This window comes from Haliotis rufescens, unplaced genomic scaffold (genome assembly GCF_023055435.1).
Source record: "Haliotis rufescens isolate VD_foot unplaced genomic scaffold, xgHalRufe1.0.p SCAF_1, whole genome shotgun sequence".
In the NCBI taxonomy this organism is placed as follows: Eukaryota; Metazoa; Mollusca; class Gastropoda; order Lepetellida; family Haliotidae; genus Haliotis; species Haliotis rufescens.
In genome coordinates this window covers 63,332,027-63,353,942 of record NW_025963779.1, presented here as the reverse complement: position 1 = coordinate 63,353,942, position 21,916 = coordinate 63,332,027, and the positions used below count along the sequence as shown (strand labels likewise).

The 21,916-nt window shown below is 38.9% G+C and overlaps 1 protein-coding gene across 1 annotated transcript; it reads right to left on the bottom strand.

Moving 5' to 3' along the window:
- On the bottom strand, nucleotides 1–13,086 carry LOC124112556 (cephalotocin receptor 1-like). The gene is made up of 11 exons (XM_046472706.2): nucleotides 12,633–13,086; nucleotides 11,830–12,013; nucleotides 11,346–11,447; nucleotides 10,257–10,320; nucleotides 8,956–9,050; nucleotides 7,350–8,821; nucleotides 6,793–6,970; nucleotides 4,041–4,133; nucleotides 3,632–3,686; nucleotides 2,859–2,947; nucleotides 1–1,324 (listed from the first exon to the last, which is right to left on the bottom strand). The coding sequence occupies exons 6-11, from the start codon at nucleotides 7,812–7,814 to the stop codon at nucleotides 1,272–1,274; spliced, it is 933 nt and encodes a 310-aa protein (XP_046328662.1). The 5' UTR covers nucleotides 7,815–8,821; nucleotides 8,956–9,050; nucleotides 10,257–10,320; nucleotides 11,346–11,447; nucleotides 11,830–12,013; nucleotides 12,633–13,086; the 3' UTR covers nucleotides 1–1,271.
- Nucleotides 13,087–21,916: the final 8,830 nt, after the last annotated feature.

Below are 21,916 nucleotides of genomic sequence, written 5' to 3'. Positions count from 1 at the left end.
TGCATTTAATCATGTTTATTTCTGAGAAGTAGAGGAAATAATAAACAATAAAGAGATATAAGAAATCTTGAGTAAAAGGACGTTATTCATTTGCATAATGAAACCAGACGACGCGTTATATTATGATACATTAAGTACAGACAAGGACGATACATTGCACAATGTATACCTATCAGTTCAAGGATGAAATGTGATTGTCAGGCTAACATACTTGCAACGAGAATACAATGATCAGACTTGACATGCATGTGTATACGACGAGTGGTTGCGGTGGACAGCACTGTATGCAGCTAGACTATTTCTCATCGATTAATTGTGTTTATAGAGTTTGGGTGAGACTAGCAAACCGGGTGTGTAGATGTATCAACAATAATGTAGTCAGCTATATAGGTTCTAGTGAGACGTTGTGGTTGTGACATCATATGCTGACATAGAGCATATCATTCATTACAGACATGCCAATAGGAAATATGTAGTGAGCGAGTGGCATGTCACGTCAACAACGTTTCCACATTCAAGTAAATACATATGTATATCAAGTAGGGCAGTTACAATAACCGTAGCTCTAAGCCTTGGCCTAGGATGCACTGACCACCATCTCCACCTAAGGATATTTCATCAACAAACAGGAAATAATACAATAATCTTAAAAAATAGTCAAATAAACACACATGAACAGATGTGTAAGGCGGAGACGTCTGAAAAAAAAACATGATTGTTTCACAATGTAAATCATACTTAATTGTTTGTTTCATAACAGATTGAAAACGTCATGGGGTTGTGAGTATTTGTTTATAGTACTACTTGACATCGTCGAAGCCCGTTAAGATCCGGGTTGGAACTGATCGTCAGCAAGCGTAGTTCGTAGTGAGAGGCGACTAATGGCTACCGGGTTGTAAGACTCGCTGATTTCGTTGAGGCATGTCATCATATTCTAAATGATGCTCATGATAGCCATCACTGGATTGTCTGGTCCAGACTAGATTAATTACATGACGCCGCTATATGGCTGGGGTATTGCTGAGTGCGGCTTTAAACAACAAACAAACTTTACTTCGTTCTTTTTGGGGACAAAAGAAACAATGTCTACATGTTTACAGAATGATAAAAATGTATGTACCCTGTGCCTGAATAGTTAATGTCCATGCGTGATTAAAACATATCGAGGTTATAGAATGAGTTCCACAAAGAGAAAAGAGAAGATTCTATCCATCAAAGATCAGTCTTCATTTTGTTCCGGCCATTGTTTGGGACTGAGACGATTCTGACTTCTACAGTCCAGGAGAAGACGTTTCCCTCCGTCGTCCAATGCAGTTGAATATGGCTGAAAATAGATCAGTATTCATTGAACTAAAAATACATTCGATATACAACACACTGATTGGTGTGTCAACGATTCGAAATACTCAGTATACTGACATAATTATTGTTGCAAAAAAACCATCTGCGCTGCCCAGTCAAACCCACCCTACTTTTCGGAGAATGTGAAGACATACTGGAAGGTACCAAACCTAAGGCACCGAGAACGGTGGGGAGTCGGACAACTTGGGATGCAAGCGTGACATTTCGAAAGCGACGTCTGCATATTTGCCATGTTTTTCCTCATTATTATTATTATTATTATTATTATTATTATTATTATGCAAAGAGGGTTTGGGTGATCCTGGCACAGTCAGGCTGGCTTGGCTCATCATCAGCTCGGGGCCCTCTACACGCAGCCCAGACAGCGAATTGGACTTCTCCCAGGAAGCTCTGTCGAGTCAAATCCACCCAGAACCTTTAGGTGAAAACTCTCCACACTGAAGCCTTCTGCATTACCCAGATTGTCAGAAGGGTTGTATTCCTGGTACCAAACCAGAGTACTCTCCCAAAGTATTTGCCATGTTTTTCCTCAATTTTGTCAATGACATTAGTGTCAAAAGGGACAAAAAAAAATCAATGATATAAATGATGTCATTGGATATATAAAAAAGGACAAGATCAGGTTTGTTGGCCTTGATATATACGTCTGATGCTGTATACGGGCCTTTTCCAAAGGATTTTGTATTTATCATTTTCCATGACGCCCTCTACATATTCAGGATCATACCTTGGATGGACCTCTGTGTCAAAACCACAAGCATGGCGAAGACGCTAATAAATTGATCGAGCCACTCCATCATGTCGCTTAAGATATGTTAAGTAGAATCAGTAACATCGACAGAAATAACGGTCCACAGGGATTAATCGGCCTTCCTTGAAAGGGTCAAAATCAGGAATGACACCCTATGCACGTGTGTGGCGCTACTGTGTGGGGCACGTGCAAACTATAGGATGTGTTTTAGTGTTTCTTGCATAGGATCTTTGTCGCCAACACTTATCTTTGTTCTAATACTTGGCATTTACATTTAGATTTCATTATCCCCCACATTTGTTTAAGAGTATATAATCAAAATGCGTGTATCCCTCTGATGAGACGGGGTGAGGTGAAATGGGGTTTAATGACGCGTCCAAGATTATTGCACTTCTATAGTCACGTGCATGCACGTGTGTGTTTGTTTGGCTGCTTGTACTAGTCCGGACTGAAGCCGATGGATAGTGCTACCTCACTGAGATACCATGCCGCAGTTTAACAAAAACTACCTCACTCAGACACTGGCCGTTCTGACTCCGAGCCGACCAGTCCAGTTTTAGCCCCTTGAGGCTGAGCGCTAGAAAAGATAACAACACGTATAATCTTTTAACGTCTTTTGGTATGACGGGGATCGAACCCCAGACATTTCGCTCTCCGGACGGACGCTCTACAACTAGACCAAGGAGGCGGTCTCATTGACTTGAGATTATTGGGTTACAGTACAATATCTATTTATATTTCGTACCATATATAAAGGGATTTAGACAGGCGTTTGCAGTCTCCAGGAAGAGTAAAGCTGTGTAGACGATAATTGTGCTCCGGGTATGATATGAACTGCGAAATAGAAAATAATTTTAATTTAATAGGACACGTGGAAAACATTTTTTTGGATGAAACGTGTATATGATGAATAACCAATTGGTCGTACCTTTTTCATCCATGAAGTTTACAAACAAAATCAAACCTGTAAGCGAATAATTCAATACCCGAACCCATTGTATTTACACCCGTGACCATATCTGTTGATCATGATACCTCCGGTGAGCACATGAACAGAGTAGTTTTCAGTGGTCACTCTTCGTGCAAAGGTTCCTCAGCACGATACCCGTGCTCGTAGTTTCACAAAAGTGGTAAACGTCTGAGACCTGCATAACTTCGGTCTTCCCTCCTACATTTACTGCTATAACTGGACAGCTGTTGATAGCGACGTCAAACCCAACTCACTCACTAATAACAACAGGGTGTGATGGTATGACACAGTGTGATTGGTTATTACACGTTGTTTGGGCGTCATACATTGATTCATGACGTGGAGAGTCCATGTCAGAATGTCATCTTGTCTGATAGCATATATTACAGATAACAGTCTGTACTCACATTGTCAATAAATACAAGGTTTGTTTGTTCGCAGATTTACGAGAGCTATGCCATCAGTGGTGCGCGGAATTTTCAGATTCAAAACCTAACCTCTACGTAATTAGTTCTGAATAACATATATATAACAAAACGTCACATTACCCAAGGACCCAATAGAATACCATGAACGGAGCACAGCAGAGGAAGAATACCACATCTGAAAAATAAATATATTTGCATATGCATTACAAACTCGCTCATATATGTGGGATATATTCTGGTCTAATAGCATGTTCTTTTAAACAGATTCTGTATCTTTCCATATTAAATCATGTTTGTAATTATACTCTAAAACACGCCGTGCAACTATAGATGTATATATCTGCAATACTGCTAAAAGTGGTGTTAACCCAAACCCACTCACTCACAATACAAATTCAAAACGATGTCAGGAATCTTTATGTTTGATCTATTCTAAGACAGCCTGATGAAAATCATTTCAGAGAGGCGAATATCAGCTGCATGAAATGATGCAACGATGCATATCTCGGACAAGGCCAGTTCATAATACCGTAAGCCAAAACTATTCCAATATCTCTGCCAAGAAATTGAAGGTCTGTGCAGGAGCCATCGTCACGTGTCATCTTCGTATAGGCGATTGTTCCTGAAGACATAATAACATTGAAACATTGTAAATTGTAAGTATTCAACAGTGTCGAAATGCATTTCAAGTTATCCTTGGTTCCAAACAAGTTGAGTTCCGATATTCGAGCATAGTGTCAGTACGATCCTTTTCGGTCCATAAAGTTACACCATCTTCAACGACAGTTCGAGATAACAAAGTTGCTTGTCCAATGCTTAATATCGATTGACTTGAATATAATCGATCAATCGCGTAATCGTGTGATATCAAGAATCAGCAAAACCAAACTCTGTATCCTGTATATCCTCTACATAATAAAGGGTAAGTAAAGTCATCATAGCAATTTAGTAGATTTTAATACTTTAGAACATAAGTAGTGACAAAGGATTGACCAAAATTAAATTTGAAAACGATCGGGCCGACATCTAGTCTGCCTGGTGGTTTATTGGGTGGTATTCCCACTTTTCCAGTACCTATTGTTGTAGGTACAAATTCACCCGAATCTGGTGATTGGTAAGGGAAATAAGGGGGGCATCTCACATATGACACAAGTAATTGGTGAAAATCTCACAAAATATTATGACACAATTAATTGCTGAACTATGTTCACATACACTGTGCTAAGTGAAAACAAAATAAAAAATTATGTCAATGCGTGGGTGAACATATTAATCATTTCATTCCCAATTGTAAGAGGGGTCGGCACTTGGCTTTTGCTGGATACAAGTTTATGATAAGACCGGACTTCCATTCATTGGAAATGTTACCGAAGAGGATGCCCAACTACCATTAACGCCAAAGATGACTTTGGCACGAAGCACAATAATGTTTCTGAGCAGTGGGTCGACGCCAACAAATCATCTCGAGGGTCGGCATCCAAATCTGTACAAATTCACTGAGATACTGCAGATTGAGCTGGATGATAATGCGATCACAATCCACAGTTAGTCCGAAGCCACCCAAGAAGAAGAACACACACACACGCACGCACACACACAAAGACACTGTCGAAACAAACACGATGGGGATTATCCTTGTCCAGGTATTTTTGTAGTATAAACAGAATAGCAGAAACAGAATGTGTATATCGTGCTGAGATAACACACATCATTCAATGAAAACCTTTATCACGCACCGCTGTACAGTCTATTTTTAATTTCAATACTTGTAGGCCACGGGCCTTTTTGTACAGACGAAATACAATTTAGGTGCAAACAGTATAAGATATAATACACATTTCTTTGGTTGATGCATGTCATCGTATCCCAATTGCGTGGATCGATGCTCATGATGTCAATCACTAGATTGTCTGGTCCAGACTCGATTATTTTCAGACCGCCGTCATATAGCTGGAATATTGCTGAGTGCGGCGTTAAACAACAAACAAATCAAATCAAAATTAAACTTCAGAATATTTGGAAAGATGTAAAATTTAGAGCTTATTTAACTTTGCCTAAGATGGCTATAAGCTGGACAAACTAGCAAAATGTTATATTCATTTTCGATATGGTTTAAGTTACAAACTTTACATTTTCACAATTCATGGGGAATATTATAATGTCGTCCACGTTCAATTTCTAAATTGTGAGAACTAAGCCGAAAACGAGTCAATGTGGTTCTGAATTTATTTACTGTATTACTACTCAAATAGTTCTCACATAAAATGGATATTTTAAACTGTGCATGGTAAGCTATTTTGGGGGCTTTCAGATATATCACTATGCCAAACCTAAAAAAAAAGTTGTCTTTTAACCGTTGACGTAACATATTTAAAAGTACGGTCTTATTACCACATGCTTGAAAGAACCAGACATCACCAAATCCTAAACTAAAAATAACAGTTTTAAGTTTCGTTACCCAATTTACATGACCTTGTTTATCGTACAAGCGCAACATCAACATATTGTAACATTTTTGGGGTAAGAGAGATTCCTGCATATTTAAAAGAGACAGCCAATATTTGACACATTTCAAAACAGCAAGCACCTGGATAGAGTATCTACCACACTCACCTAATAGTGGTTCTATGTCACTGAACCCCCAAATTTCGGCCCCCCTATGAAGGTATTGGTGTTATCTTTGCATCAAATAATTTGAAGTAAAAGTTCCAAGAACTAGGAAGACAATACCCATGGCTGTTAATCGAAACATCATGTTGGTCATCGGTGTCCTTGTTGACATTGGGTCGTACATGTCCAGTCTCACACCACGTAGAGACACTGGCTGTTTAAACACCCAAATGCGCCTTCTCCGGGTATGTATGTCCACCCCATGCTTTTCAAGCACTATTATGTCGTTGTTGGTTCAACACAGCTCCAAGTAAACGCAGTATATCTTGTTTTCGGAAAAACAGTCAGGAGCCTCACATACCCTTTCTGTGCCCGGGGGCCATTGTTAACGAACCCGGCTGTACAGGTACGTCGGTACCTTCAGGCCACGCCCCCGCGTATGTTGGAATCCCATTTCAGAGCGTGTGAATTCAACACTTTCACTTGGACATTTAAGTACTTTCTACTAATGTTAGGAATTCTTTTCCTTAGGATATTGACTTAATATAACGAATTACAATTGATATCCGCAAGAAATATTTTCCACTATATTTGCCCTTCAACGTTAAGAAACACAACAAAAAGTGTAAGAACACAGAAAAGGTACGCAAAAATTATTTTATAATATTTACCTTTTTTGCAGCACCATACAAACAATGATGGTAGACCGAAAAGTATCATCATTAGTAATGGAAGTACAAAATAGACAGCCATGTCCACAAGCGGCAGGACAATACTAGCTTCTGGATCCAAAACGCAGAAATATGCCTGGCTTACGTGTCCCATTGTTACCAGACGGAAGACGTAGAACTGAAATGAGACTAGAAGATAGAACCCCTGAACTGATTTCAAAATGCATATGGTGTACATTCTTTTCTGCCAATCAGTTCTATTCAAAATAACTAGAGGGCACTGGCCAATAGTACTGTCTAAGTATTTGAAAAAAAAAATTTAAGTTTCAAATCAACCAAAATAGTATCGCAGTGAAAACAGTTTAACATCAAATCAAATGCAGGTTGTTGTTGCCGGATGGTCAAAACGTCACTTCGATTAAAATGGGCTCGATTTTTAACTGTGGTACAATGTCTAAAACATATTCTTCCCCTACCTCGCATTGACATGGCTTGAATACTATGTTGCCAAGATCGGCTTATAATAAACGCACAACCTCATTCTCAACGTTGCTTACCTTGAGGCCACACGCGATGAAGGAAGCTACCAAGGAACACAGAAGGAAGACGATACGCAAAGCCTTGATGGAGCGACTGCAGGTGATGGTGAAAAGATTATCAATATTGAATCCTGCAAGGATCAGATGGGACACGGTGGGCCCAAACATCTGAAAACCTGCAAATATTTTACATCCATAATATCCACCTTTCCAGAATACGGTTGCATAAGACCCAATACTGATTCCGCTGCGGATGCACAAGCCCAGTACATCAGCGACACAAATGGCAAGGAGGTAAAAATACATCCTGTTGCCTGTCTTCCATGATTTGTAGAGAGATCTGATCATCCATATGTTGGTACAGACTCCGATATACAGTAGAACGCTGGATACTACTATTTCCGTTGTGTTCGATGGCGTCGTCAAGTCTGAATCATAATCGTATGTGTAGTCACTGAAGTTGTTGCCATATTCCATATCCATGTTTAAGAACGAGACGTATTTCTTTCACGCAAGTCCTCACACGTTGAGCTCTAATGGCGTGGAATGAGTATAGCAAACCAAATGACTAACAAATACTACAATGTAATTGTAGATTATTAAGGTCGTCAGGATACATGGGCGAGTTAAACATCACGAAATGTTACAAAGGTCAATAATTACTCGGGTGACATTTCCTTGACACGTATAAATTGCAGCTTAAAAGGTCATCATCATGGTTGTGCATGCCTATGGATGTTAGAAGTGTACGGTTTGAGTCCGTGAGTGTGATTTTAACACCAATTTGATAATGTTTCAGTTATATCACGGCATGTCAGCTTAATGTGGAAGGAAAGCCCGAAGTGATGCAGGTCTCAGACGTTGACCACAAAGGTAAAACCTATGAGCACAGGTATGTTGCTGACAGAACTAAAACATAAAAGGGGCGAACAAGGATTCGAACCCCAAGATGACAGGTTTCTGGCGTGACCAAGGGACCTTGTATGGCTGGATGGGAGTGAACGAAATCATTTCAGTTACATCATTATCAATGATAATATTATTACTTGGTTGACATTTCACTGCTACGTTTAAATTGCAACGTGAAAGGTCACCATCGCTGGTTCTGCATTCTTCTGGGTGTTAGAGTTGTATGGTTGGAATAGGTTCGTGAGTTGGTTTGGGTAAGCGATTGAGTTGGGTTTAACACCACTTTGCAGAGCATTCCAGTACTGGCATGGCGTGTCAGCACAGGTGTGGTGCTGACAGACCTAGAAACATGAACGGGGCAAACCGGGATTCGAACCCTATTGGCATAGGTTTCTGGCGTGACCAAAGACGTCAGGACCACCTGTGCACATTGTATGGCGTGAAGGGAGTGTACGGAATCATATTAGTTATATCATTATCAAGGACAATACTCCGATGAGTGTCCACTAATTGTCCAGCGAAGGTACCTCACTATATATGCACCGGACTTTGCTTTCTTCTTTGGAGTATGCAGAAAATACCTGTGGATAGGAAAGATATAATACAATGAGAAAGAAGTAAAAACATCATACGATTTGTCGAGGCGTTTTGATTTTAAGATTAAAGAAAGCTATAGATACAACAATTAACCAACTATGTGATAAAGGATACATACCGTATACAAGAGGGTTAACGCAGTGGTTTACCATAGACAGATATGTTAAAGCATCCAATATCTTCAAGTTAAGGTTCTTATCCCGGAACAGTCCACTGAAAATTTAATATATACAATTACATATATCATAAATACATTAACACAATGTTGTAATTTCAATTCCAAACGCACATTCTAATACTTATCACACTATATGAAGTGAGAAATAACATCAGGGCAACATTGTTCATTAACTATTTCATTTATTGACAAAGACCGTGTTCCCTTTATGTCGTGCAATATTCCTGCAGCTCAATCCTTTGGTCTCAACGTTTCACACATTTTGAGGTCAGTCGAGCATGCTCTTTCACACTGCGTCATACGGGTCTTGTTGAAAGGTCTGTTGATCAAGGTTGAACATTTAGTACATTTGTACAGCTCTCAAAAGTGTTATTGTAGACATTTGGAGGACAATCCCAAATTTCTAAAAAAAATATGTCTGAATGAATTCCCTATTTCGACTTCTTTTACATGTTCCCGTGTTTGTTCAGAACAGTTAACTTGTCTTTTGCATCTGTTGGGACAGGATATGCTCTCATGTTAGCGATCACTGGGGGGCATTACTATTTGGTCGTTTCGCCAAAATGGTAAACGTCATTAGTCGATGATTATTGCATATTTTAGAAATAAACGACTCGTGGTCGTTGTTTATCGTACAATAAAACACTTCAGGGGGATTAAACAATGAGGGGCGCAGCGATGATCATTGCTTGTTTTTTACCGGAGTTATCATTATTATATAGCGTTTCTTTAAGGATTTTACTAAAATGTACAAGGTCTAAAAATATTTACCACAATTCTAAAAATGAAAATTTTCGTTAAGTGCATTTTACGAACAGGTGGGTTAAGTTTGGTGATTCCCGCATATTCTCACAATCCTCAGGTCGATTATCTGTACATTTTCTCCCAACACCGATTGTCATATCTCTCCCACTTTTGGATGCGATCCTTCAGCCACTGTGTTTATATGTGTAGCCCAGTTACATCTATGGGTAACAACTTACAAGACACTTCCCTCTACAAAATAACGTCGTCCAATATATGACGTCATAAAGTTGCGAGTTCATATTCGACTCTCCGAAATGACGTCATGATAAAACAACACCTATTCATGAAAGGCGACCCAAAACATGATGATCATAAGCAATCTCCACGTATAGCTCCACAACAGAGACAATTGAACGATTCCCACAGAGACACGGACCCGTCACGCCACGTAATAGACATGCACACATGCATTGATGAGACTAAAGACAACACACCTGTGTATGACAAGAACAATCTTCATAATGCTGAATGGTAGCCAACACACAGTAAAAAGGCAGTCTGCAAAACAAAATATGAAACTGGCATCTGATATTATATTTCTGTGACTGTTCCATATTCTCTGAAATGTGAAGACTGGTCAGCTGAGAAAAACATGTTTTACTAAGTAGATCCTAGTACTAATTCAATTAGTTAGAAATAAATTATTATTGGCGCACTGCTATCAGCACCCTACCATTACTGTCATCTGAAAAAAGATTTGTCGATCAATGTTAAGAACGAAAAAAACACCAAAAGTCAGAATACGGGTATCAATATAAGTCAACTGGTCAAACAATCTCCCCTGAATATAATTCTGTATGTGTATGATTAGTATCTACAAATATACCAAAGTAACAGTCACAGTAGTGGATTTTGTGCACGTAGACGGAACCAAGTTGATGAAATGGCCACGAGAGGGGGAAAGTCGCCATTCAGCTTGTCCCGAAATGACACGAATAGTCACTAATAAGAAGGAAAGAGTTTCGTATGTAGTTGTATGCTGTTTTAACATTATTTCAGCAACATCTCGGCAGGCAACACCAAAAATGGGCTTCACATATTGTACCCATATTCTGGATAATGAATCCCCAGTCCTTACAAAGAACACGTTATAACGACAATTCGCCCTGACCGCAACTGGACGGAATGAACATATGTGAACATATGATGACTGCATAATTCCAATGCAATACATCTCCAGTTAATCAGTATATACATTATGCTTCCTTAAAACAAGCATGAAGGGTGGATTTGATAAGGAATACTAAAGTGAGTGAGTGAAAATTGTGTCACGCCGCATCAGCAATCTTGCAGCTAATGGCGACGAGCTTTAGCCAAACTGACTATTAGATACAAAACGAAAGAAAGTTAATATTTCAGCAATATCACGACGGGGACACCAGAAATTGACTTCAAACATTGTGGCCGCGTCACGAAATAGAAACCAGGCCATCTGCGTGATGAGAAAACACTTTAACCACAAGGCTAACACGTCGCCCTTAAAACGAAGAGCATAATCGTTAATATTAATACTTTCAATTTACCTAATGTTGTGGTATATAGGATATCAGATTTCAAACCCCAAAGGTCTCTCTTAGGGTCGTCTCCATCGTTTCGCTGTCGATCACCCTTGTCAGTAGGATGAACTGAAAAAATGAATTCAATCAATCCATGTCTATATTCACACCCACGTATGGCCCATCAAATAATGTAGAAAGTCATACTCTTTAAGGGATTATTATTGTTTCACGTCAATTAAATATTTAAAAAGTCGGTTATTTTGGGGTACCATTTTTCCAATACAGCACATTAAGCTCCGATTTATTGCGACCTACGCAATTGTGATACGGTGACATGCATCAACCGAGTCACCGAGCCTGCAACAATGTCATTTTGCTTCAAAGATTTTTCTTGGCCACTTTTTTCTTCACTAAAATTCCCCACTCCCAGCCCCAACATGATTAAAAACATGTAACATATGCTGTATTTCTACAGTAGCACTTGTGAGTCATCGTTACCAATAGTTACCATTGTGCCTGCAGATGAACGCAGGTGTACCACAGGCAGTCACAAGAAGCGCAGGTAACCAAAATACAGCGACGGCAATGACTACTTTATATATCAATTCTTGTTCCACCGTGGTTCTTCCAAATGGGGTGCACTGTCGAAGTGAGGCAAATATGGGGTGTATCTCAATGTGATATAGATACATCTGCAAGACGAAGAAAAGCATCCTATGAGACACAACAGAATGTACATTTTGCATACATTATGGTATATGTTACAAGGATGTATCTGCATCGACGGAAACATTTAAATACAAAACGCAGATGGCGCAATATGAATAAGGGGCGGGCCCCGTTGAGCTTCTTCACAGATCAACACTCTCACCACGGGGCATACATAAAGCTTTACGTATGAGATGTCAATATTCGCATTGAACTACAAAATCCCTTTAATGTCCAGAGCTGGCTAATTCAGTTATTGGGCATTTAAAAACTACCATAATGTATTCAATAGGAGTTATAATTAAAACAAAACGGAATGGGATTTATAATTTATATAAGTATAATATATATACTGATGGAAAGACCTAAGAAGACATACGACAATATTGCAGCTTAATGTTTACCGTTGCATTCAATACATAATTAATCTTATCAATACAACACATTGAATGTGATGTTTGTATATGATATGTTAAATAAATTGCCGAATAATTTCATGATTTCTATAAGTACATACAATATCACATGTCATACACACGCTTCACGTTTATCCGTTTCCTTCGATTTTCTTTCTCAGTTTATGATCATGATAAATACATGTACCTGTCCGCCGATGAACAGACCGGTCATTAGTGCAGCACACGCGAGTTGGCAGAGTCTTATTGATGATGGAGACTGTCTGTGAGTCACAGCTACAAGGTTGTCTATGTTGAAAGTAACAAGAACTAAATGTGCAAGGAAGGTTCCAGCCATTGAAACAGACATGATGATTTTGCAACCGATTTCCCCAGTGTTCCAGGACTCTGTTGTATGCAAACCGACTTCTACACACTGTCTCAAGATCAGCCCCAAACAATCTGCAACGCATAGAGCCAGGATGTAAAACTGCACTCGGTTACGGGAGATCCATGTCTTGTGTAGATGGATCAGAACACCCAAATTTGCAAATATCCCGGTGTAGAGAATGACACTATCACAAATGATATTGTTCTTTGTTGATTGGGAAAATTCCATCTTTGGTCAAATGCTTCAACATTAGTTTGTAAAGATAGCTGCAGGACATATGGAGTTGTATGATGTACGTGCCATGAAACCATTCAAGAGATACACCACTGGGTAATTGTGTTAATTGGCCTTATCAAAAGCTCTGTTGCCTGCCCAATTACAATCATGATATTATTGTGGAATGCGCATAATGTCCTTGTTTTCAGGAATTGCAGGAATGTACACAGTCAGGGGGTGTTATTTAGTTTCATCACGAATTATAGCTTTATGTGAAATGTAACCCCAGCAACTATTCTGAATGCTGACAATAAATAGCACAGATCGATTAAAGCAGGTTAAATGAGCATGTAAAAGACTGACGAATGTGCATCAAGGCAAGTTTCGTAATTCCGAATAGCATCCAGTATAAACGAAGCGGTTAGTGATACCTACACAGACAGACTAAAAGGGTTCGTGAGACGAAAAAGTCAAGGAAAGATTGAAGAGCGCATCACGGAACCGGGATTGGATTCAGAGTTTCCATACTCTCATCGGGGTTATTGGATTTGTATCTTGATGTGACAAGACATGTATCGGGATGGTGCATGTGATGAAAGAAAACGTGGATGTTTTTCAAATAGGAGGCAGTTATATTCTGCTGGTAACCATGGTGCTGTCGATTCTTTTGTCCGGAAAACCTGGCATATTTCTACATAGGTGACGTAGACCAGAACAAAAGAATGAAAACACTTTTGAATTATGTTAATATTATGAACAGCAAACGTCAAAGTTCGAATCTCAAGAACATCTTAAACAAAGCCCGCTGTGGCAACTGTGGGACATGTCAACATAGCTGTGTAACGTTTTGAAACAACGTTATTTTCCATGTTCGATGGGATTTAAATTGTTCTGCTAGAAATGTCATTTATGTGATTACCTTCATAGGGTACAAAGAACATAATATTGGACATACTGAATATTTGCGAGGTCGAATTCAAGTGCCCAAGTATCAAATAAAATACCCAGAACTACTGTTCATACCTTTAAATGCACATTTAAATTTACATTTTGTTTTCTTCTTATAAAAAGTCTACAACTGGTACACTAAAATGAACTCTAAAAGAACAATAGTTTATAGATAAATTCAATCATGTATTAAATAGAACATAAATATTGTATCAAACGTGCGCAGTCCCCTCCTATTGATGTACTGCCGACAAAAAATAAGGGAAGTGATGAACTGATAAAGTGAAGGTGGAATGACGATAAATGTTGTTAAAAAAATTCAGACGTGCAGATCAATATCTGGTGTGTTCACCATGGGCGACACCTGCATGGCACTTTTATGGCATACTGTATGTATACTTGCGTGTGGTTGCCCTTGATATAGCCTACTGTTCCGCCGTTCTTGTGATTTAGCCGGCCAGTCCAATGTCCGTTTGCCTTCTCGTCGGGGATAATCGGTGACGACCTGAGCACGATGTGGTCTGACATTGTCATCTTGCAGTTCAATAATTCTTCCGATAATTCCAGCGACTGTGACAACGACGGGAAGCTAAATTTCGTCAACATATCGCTAGTCAGTTAAATGTTCATTCACAAAAAAACAAATCAGTTCGCCTGTCAAGTCTGATACCGCCCTACACCATGACACTACCGGCCCAATACCGATCATGGGTAAGAGTTGTTGCCCTGGCATACCGTTCGCCACTACGTCACCAACAACGTTTTTTGCCATCCGTTAATCGGTTGATTCGTCGGTAAACATTTGATGTAACACGGGTGAATGGCGCACAACCCCTCCCTGGTGTTGACTACCCCACCCCAATCTTTGCCGCCTATGGTAATCTGTTATGTGACACCATTACGACGTAAATTGTAATAACGCGGTAAATTGTAATAACACTGCGGTAAAATGTAATACTGCGGTAAATTGAAATAACTTAAACTGCGGCAAATTGTAATAAAACTCCGGCAAATTGTAATAACCAATGCGCTAAATTGCAATAACTTCACAGTATAACATTTTACCGCAGTGTTATTACATTTTACCGCAGTTTATTACACTTTACCGCGTTATTACAATTCACGTCGTAACACACACCCATCACAGGACGCCTAATTGTCAGGCGGGCTGCATAGAAGCGGTTTGTAACGGTAGATGTTGATAATATTTCCAAGGTGAACATTGTCACACTACACAGCCCATTTGTATAACACATGTAACAAGATCATCATCCGATAAAGTGTAATCAAACCTTTAGTGGAGTGCTGATAAATCAACTATGTGATTGCTTCACAAGACCCTGATCTTGACTATAGTTGCCCTGTGTTTGTGTCTGCGTCTAAATGTCATGTTAATAACACTTGACCGTCTGGAGTCTAAAGCTTTGAGAACTCAGGGGCCAATGCGACAAATCCAATGTCAGCTGATTGTCCAGAGATGCCTCGTCGACAACAGGTATCTATATAATACTTCCTTTAAATGAAACCCAAGAGTAAGAACCATGCAGTCTCAGAGAGTGTTAATGGTTGTGTGGAATAGGTCATGTTTACTGATCTAACGGCAAATTTCCGTTTGGGTAAAACATACAGTGATCAGCTTCTCAGCATGGTCTTTGCAATAATGTTTTTAACCTAGTTTACTCCGGCTGTGACAACCACGTGGGTTCTCGATTGAGTTCTCAATTTAATTGTGAACAAGAAAATGGACCAAAACATAATGAAAGTAGTTTTGACTCAATACTTTCTGTCTGCACGGTATTCTAATTTCACACACATATAAACTGATGCATCAAAAGAGGCATCCCATGGTAGTACTGCTGGGGATTTTCGGATACGATTTCTCCATCTCTAAGGTGTTCCGATTCTGATTATCTTGGCAGCTGAACTTTTGGCCATTTTCAAACTCAGGGGTGCGTAAATGAACATGACCACAAAGCAGTTACCATTACAGACTCCATGGCAACAATTAGAGCCATAGAAGTTGGTTCAAATGGATCCAGAGATGACATTGTTTATGAGATGTTAAAATTGGATACGTTTCTAAACACGAAGTACATTGCATGTGTTATTGCTTGGGTTCCAACACATGTTGGATTACATGCGAATGAGATCGCAGATCATTTGGCCAAATCTGAATTATGCAATCCTGAAGTTTATGTATTAGATTATTTACCAAACTCTAAACATTTTTAAACTGTTTTAGCGAAATTTGTTACATAAGTTGGCAACAATTGTAGGATACCGGCACTACCGACCGACACATGTACAAACTTAGACCATCTGCAAAATCTGGTCATAAACTTCGCTGTCGTAAAGGGCGTGATAAGGTGAGTGAGCTTTTAGTGAGCTTTTAGCAATATTCCAGCAATATCACGGCGGGGGACACCAGAAATGGGCTTCACACAATGTACCCATGTCGGGAATCGAACCTGGGTCTTCGGCGTGACGAGCGAACGCTTTAACCAATAGGCTACCCGACCGCCCCCGTGATAAGGTAATTCTGACACGACTCCTATTCGGACACTGTGGGTTAAATGTAGGATTTGGTTGGTTGGTTTGTTGTTTAACGCCGCACTCAGCAATGTTCCAGCTATATGACGGCGGTCTGTAAATAATCGAGTCTGGACCAGACAATCCAGTGATTGACAGCATGAGCATCGATCCACGCAATCGGGATCGATGACATGTATCAACCAAGTCAGCGAGCCTGACCACCCGATCCCGTTAGTCGCCTTTTACGACAAGCATAGTCACCATCTCAAAAGTGCTGCGCTTTAAGTTGATGTTGCGCTTTCTTTGGCTACATTTTTGGGCCCAAACATCATGTATGGCAGCGGGTAGTTTTACATTTTGTCTCTTCATCTGAAAAATATTATGTAATTTCGATTGGGTTTCAAATGGTTCAAGCAGATTTAGTTCTGTGATTTGTAACCATTTCACAATTCTATCATGTTGATTATTGCAAGCATGCCCTATCCCGCCTCTAACAAAGTATGCCTGACAGCCCACAGCATGCTTCCTGACAGGCGACGGCGGCATGAAAACAAACCAGACAATCAATTGATGGACCATAATCCAGTCACAAGATTGCACATTTACCGATTTTGTTTAAACTAAAAACCTTATGTTACTTTTGAATTACGTCTGCTGTGAAGGAGTGCAGAGATTCTGCTACTCATAAGTAAAGAAAAAAACGTTTGAGAATACAATGTGTGAACAGACACAATACAACACTGTATTTATTGAAACTAAAAACCACATGTAACAGTTACTTTCTAAATACGTCTGCTGCATAAAAGTGTAACCAAGAATTTGTCGAAATGCAGATATGTACCGGATTTTGATTCAATGTAGAACTCAGATGCCCCCCATGATCAATTTTGTGATTAAATTCTCCGTGTAAACATACGATATTTAGATTTTTCTTAAAATACATGAAATAATGCTGTGAATGGTATTTTCGTAAAGTGTAATAAATTGCGATAATTTCAATGGTCCTTATTTTCAGAGGTGTCGTTTGCAGTAACTTCGCTTTGCCAAATATCACAGCGGGATATATCAGAAAATTCCCCGCAGAATTCAAAACGGTGAAGCGAATGTGCGTGCGTGGTGTATTTTTAGTTTTAAGCAAGCTGAAAGGTGTGGGCTGATGAGCTGGGACATATACGAGTATGTCCCTGTGACATCCAGGGGGTTAAGTGAGGCTGAGTGTGCTCGTCTCACGGATTGCTATGTTCGTGTTATTTGTCTATAATGGGCAACAAGGAAGGAATAGACTCACAGACTGAATGCGTGACGAGGTGGATAATCAGGTCTTGTATATCGATCGTATTGTACCGTCTAACTGCTGGGGTACTTTTGTGTTTAAGTCTGTGTCTGACTGAAATAGTTTTAACATGGCCATGGAAACAACTTTAAGTTATACGCCAGGATTGTGTTGGGTCCTAAACCTTCACAACTTTTGTCAATCATACATGCACTGTTATGGGGCGGAAACAACAATGATAGTAAATGGGAAAATCTAGGGTTCAAACCTGAGACAGGCGGATTCTAAGTGATGCAACACATTTCATTTTACCTTGATCTTGTCAATACTGCGGAAATATTAGGTGATATTTGAACTTATAGTTGTTATGAAGCAAGATATACAAATGTTTCTAAAACATACGTCAAAGCACGTAATGAACAATATTTAACATTCGAAGCGTTATCACCGAATTGCAGGAAAGAATTCGAACTAGAACTAACGAACAGCTGAAGAGAGTGTTTTTAGGGATGTGTTGAGGTTGAGGAACGGTTTACAGGGATACAGAGAGCGCGCAAGAACTAATATTTTAGCAAACATTTCAAACATGGGTGTGAAAAATAGCCGAGTTAAACATAAACCAGATGTCGATTGTTTACATGGCATGACTAACACGCTACTGCCAAGTGTTCCTTGGCTGAGTACACACCAACACAGTTTCAATTGCAAGCCTTTGTAAGGGTATGTTTACCCCCTATTGTTTAAATCCTGCACATGTGAACTTCCAACATCAATAAGAGCCTAAAGTACCCTGTGATGTTCCAGGAAACAATTATAGATACCGGATTTAATCTTTCCCAACCGATATGCCATTAACCCAAATGTTTCAGTTACGCTTGTCATCCCAAACAAGGCAAACAGTTTAAGCCAGAAATCGATGACGGTTTGTTAGTAGTCAAGCTCGCGGTATAAATCAATCCCAATGCTAAAGAAAGAGGCCACTTGAGAGGCCTCATATACTGAAATTAAAAGTAAACTGGTAATGGTCAGTTTGAGTCTGGCCAAACAGTGACCATTGAGATCTGATGTGATATACCACATACCAAGTGATTAGCTGCTCAGTCTGTAAGAGGCGTCGGGGAAGCGGACAGGTGAAATTGGCCGCGTTTGTTATGCGTGTGTGTATGTGTATTTTGGGCAATATATCATTGGTATCATTTGTTGGTCATAAATGAGTTTGTATAAGTACGTGGTTATTTGTCTTGCAGCATAATACCATGGTACCGAATCTGGTCCATGTATGAGCATATTGTATTACCACGATGTTTAAAATGTCGTATTGACTGCATTATTCTCCTTGGGTGACAATGACATCATGATTTATATCATTCTAGACCTGCACTAGCAATACCTGTAACGCCTTATCACCACCATCATCATCATAATCATAATCATCTCCCTCATCGTCATCATCCTTTACACCAACAATATTATGATCTAAGCGGTTGTATGTACTCACGGTTAATGGAGGAACGTTGTGTATACAGGCCTTGTCGATTTGAACACACATGATCATCAACAAACGAAACAATACATATAGCACAATCATATATTTCTTCTTGTCAAATAACATGGTTTTTTTTCTAATAGAGTGACCTGATAAAGTTGATATTTTGTCACGAGAGTCCCTTGATGGGATAAACATGTTATTTGTCGAACCAAAACAGAAATATTCTATTTTTTGTATTTTCTTACCAATCATAATCTTACGTTGAATCAAAGTGTTATTGACGCACTAATGTTGAACAAATGTTATGTCACTCGAGTGATATATCGATATCATAATTATAGATAAATACAGCATTTCAACACTAAATACATATTACATGCATGTACGCTCCTTCTATCAATATGGAATTATCGAATGTAGCGGCTGTATTGGCAATCCTCTTCAATCATTATTTTTTCTCATAAATATATCATTCTTGATCATTAATTTCTGAAGCCATAGCCATATGGTATTTGATCTTAATATAATTGACCTCATTATATGGTATTTTGAACCAGGTACAACAGTACTTTTAAGTTAAAAAAATACCATATAATGAGCTCACTGTTGTACCTGGTTAAAAATACCATATAATGAGGTTATTGTAGGAAATGCATTACTTTTTCGCTTTTCCCGCCATAACGTCTATCGTTCTGAACATGTGATCTACAAAGAAACTGCAAATGAAGGTTAATAATCGATAGGGATATATCAGAAAAAGTGTGTTTGACTTTGTAGCTCAGTATGGCAGCATTATATTATTGCAGGCAGAGATAAATACCACGTTGCCATGGAAACGTGCAGTTTTTAACCGATTATCTGCAGTAGCATTGTATGTTACAAGTTTACATGTATGTTACACTACAGTAGGTATATGCTCACAGTTTACAGTGTATATCTGTGTTTCTTAAGGAAGACGATATGCGGGTATGTCAATTTTCATAATTGTTTTCATAAATATAATATTTTATACCAGTATATCAACATCACATTTATAGTAGAACATTCTACATAAAAGTGTAATAGGAATGTTTTCTTTTATAAATAAACAGTGATAAGTCTACAATAAGCATTTGAGGTTCAAGGTCAACTATATTGATAAATACATTTTGATAATAACCTGCGAACAACGAGGCATTACGGAGTATCTGTCCCGAGGCAATTATTGTTGTAAATTTCAATTTTATTTAACGGGGGTAGATAATCGGTAATTCCGAGTTGCTTGTAGATTATTCTTAATATTACCCATAATCGTTTTTCTGAGAATATATAGAAAAAGGTAGGTTTCCTGATCTCAGATGGATACCTCAGCTTACTTACTCATAATATTTTTTTCAACGAGGTCACATGTCGTTATGAAAATTGGATGACGTCGTCCTCAATTATTTGCGACAATGCATTCATATGACAGCACTTGCTATGGGCCTCTTCCGAAACAATGAAAACAATTCAACAAGTGTGACAAACGCGCACTCACAACTCAGTACATTACAAAGTAGGTCAAAATATAGTTTGAATAAAGACTTTATTGGAAACATTTAGAAACAGTTGAACTTCAGTTAGATCTGGTAAGTTAAGATTAAAGTTGAACCAGGGAAATTGTTAGATATTGATCTATCATTGATGAATGAGCATAATTTCTTATCAATATTTGTTTGATGTTGTTATGTAAACCTTTCGGCCCAAAGCAGACAATCATCATGATTATATTCAAAATTCTTTTGTTACCAAAAACAAAAACAAAACATATGTACGAACATGGACATGTACATGCACAATGGAAGTGAGAAATGAGAATCCGTTGCAAATAATATATTGTTGCATTCTGATTTGGTTCCACTGCATGTGGCTTGTACACATGCTTGTTTTTGTATGTACTACAATGTGTAAAGTTCCACTGCATGTGGCTTGTAAACATGCTTGTTTTTGTATGTACTACAATGTGTAAAGTTCCACTGCATGTGACTTGTACACATGCTTGTTTTTGTATGTACTACAATGTGTAAAGTTCCACTGCATGTGGCTTGTACACATGCTTGTTTTTGTATGTACTACAGTGTGTAAAGTTCCACTGCATGTGGCTTGTACACATGTTTGTTTTTGTATGTACTACAATGTGTAAACGTTCCACTGTGTGTGTAAACTCACAACTGCCGCAGGGCATAGCCCTGTTTTAGTCAGGATTTAGTCTTCAAGTCCACGGATATGATTTTAGCAGACATATCGACTGGTATTCGAGCCGTGGTATACGTAAGGAATGCAATGTTTCGCCACCTTTAAGCCACAATGTTTCGCAAAGGTACCAAGGGTTTATAGATAGATATATGCGCCTAGATATATGAGCAACCCATGAAAAATTCATCTTGCGAAACATTAAAGGCAAACGTGCTGCTGGAGGTTGCAATGTATTTGCCCAGCCTCTATTTTTGCATGTATACAAAACACAATATAGCCCTTCGGCTTCGACCTGATGTTCCAGTTTTCCACTGGAAATGGATTTTCTGTCGACCTTTCCCCCAGGGTACGCTGCCCTGCTAGTTGTAATAAATATTAGATTTAGAAGAAATAGATGGAATATAATTTGATCTAATGTTGTCTTGCAGG

Excerpts from the sequence above, each read along its gene's own strand:
- LOC124112556 (XM_046472706.2), bottom strand. The coding sequence starts at position 7,814 with ATGGATATGGAATATGGCAACAACTTCAGTGACTACACATACGATTAT. Across the intron at positions 4,134-6,792 it reads TGTATGGTGCTGCAAAAAAG|GAACAATCGCCTATACGAAG; the intron begins GTAAATATTATA and ends TTATGTCTTCAG. Across the intron at positions 3,687-4,040 it reads TGGAATAGTTTTGGCTTACG|ATGTGGTATTCTTCCTCTGC; the intron begins GTATTATGAACT and ends TTTATTTTTCAG.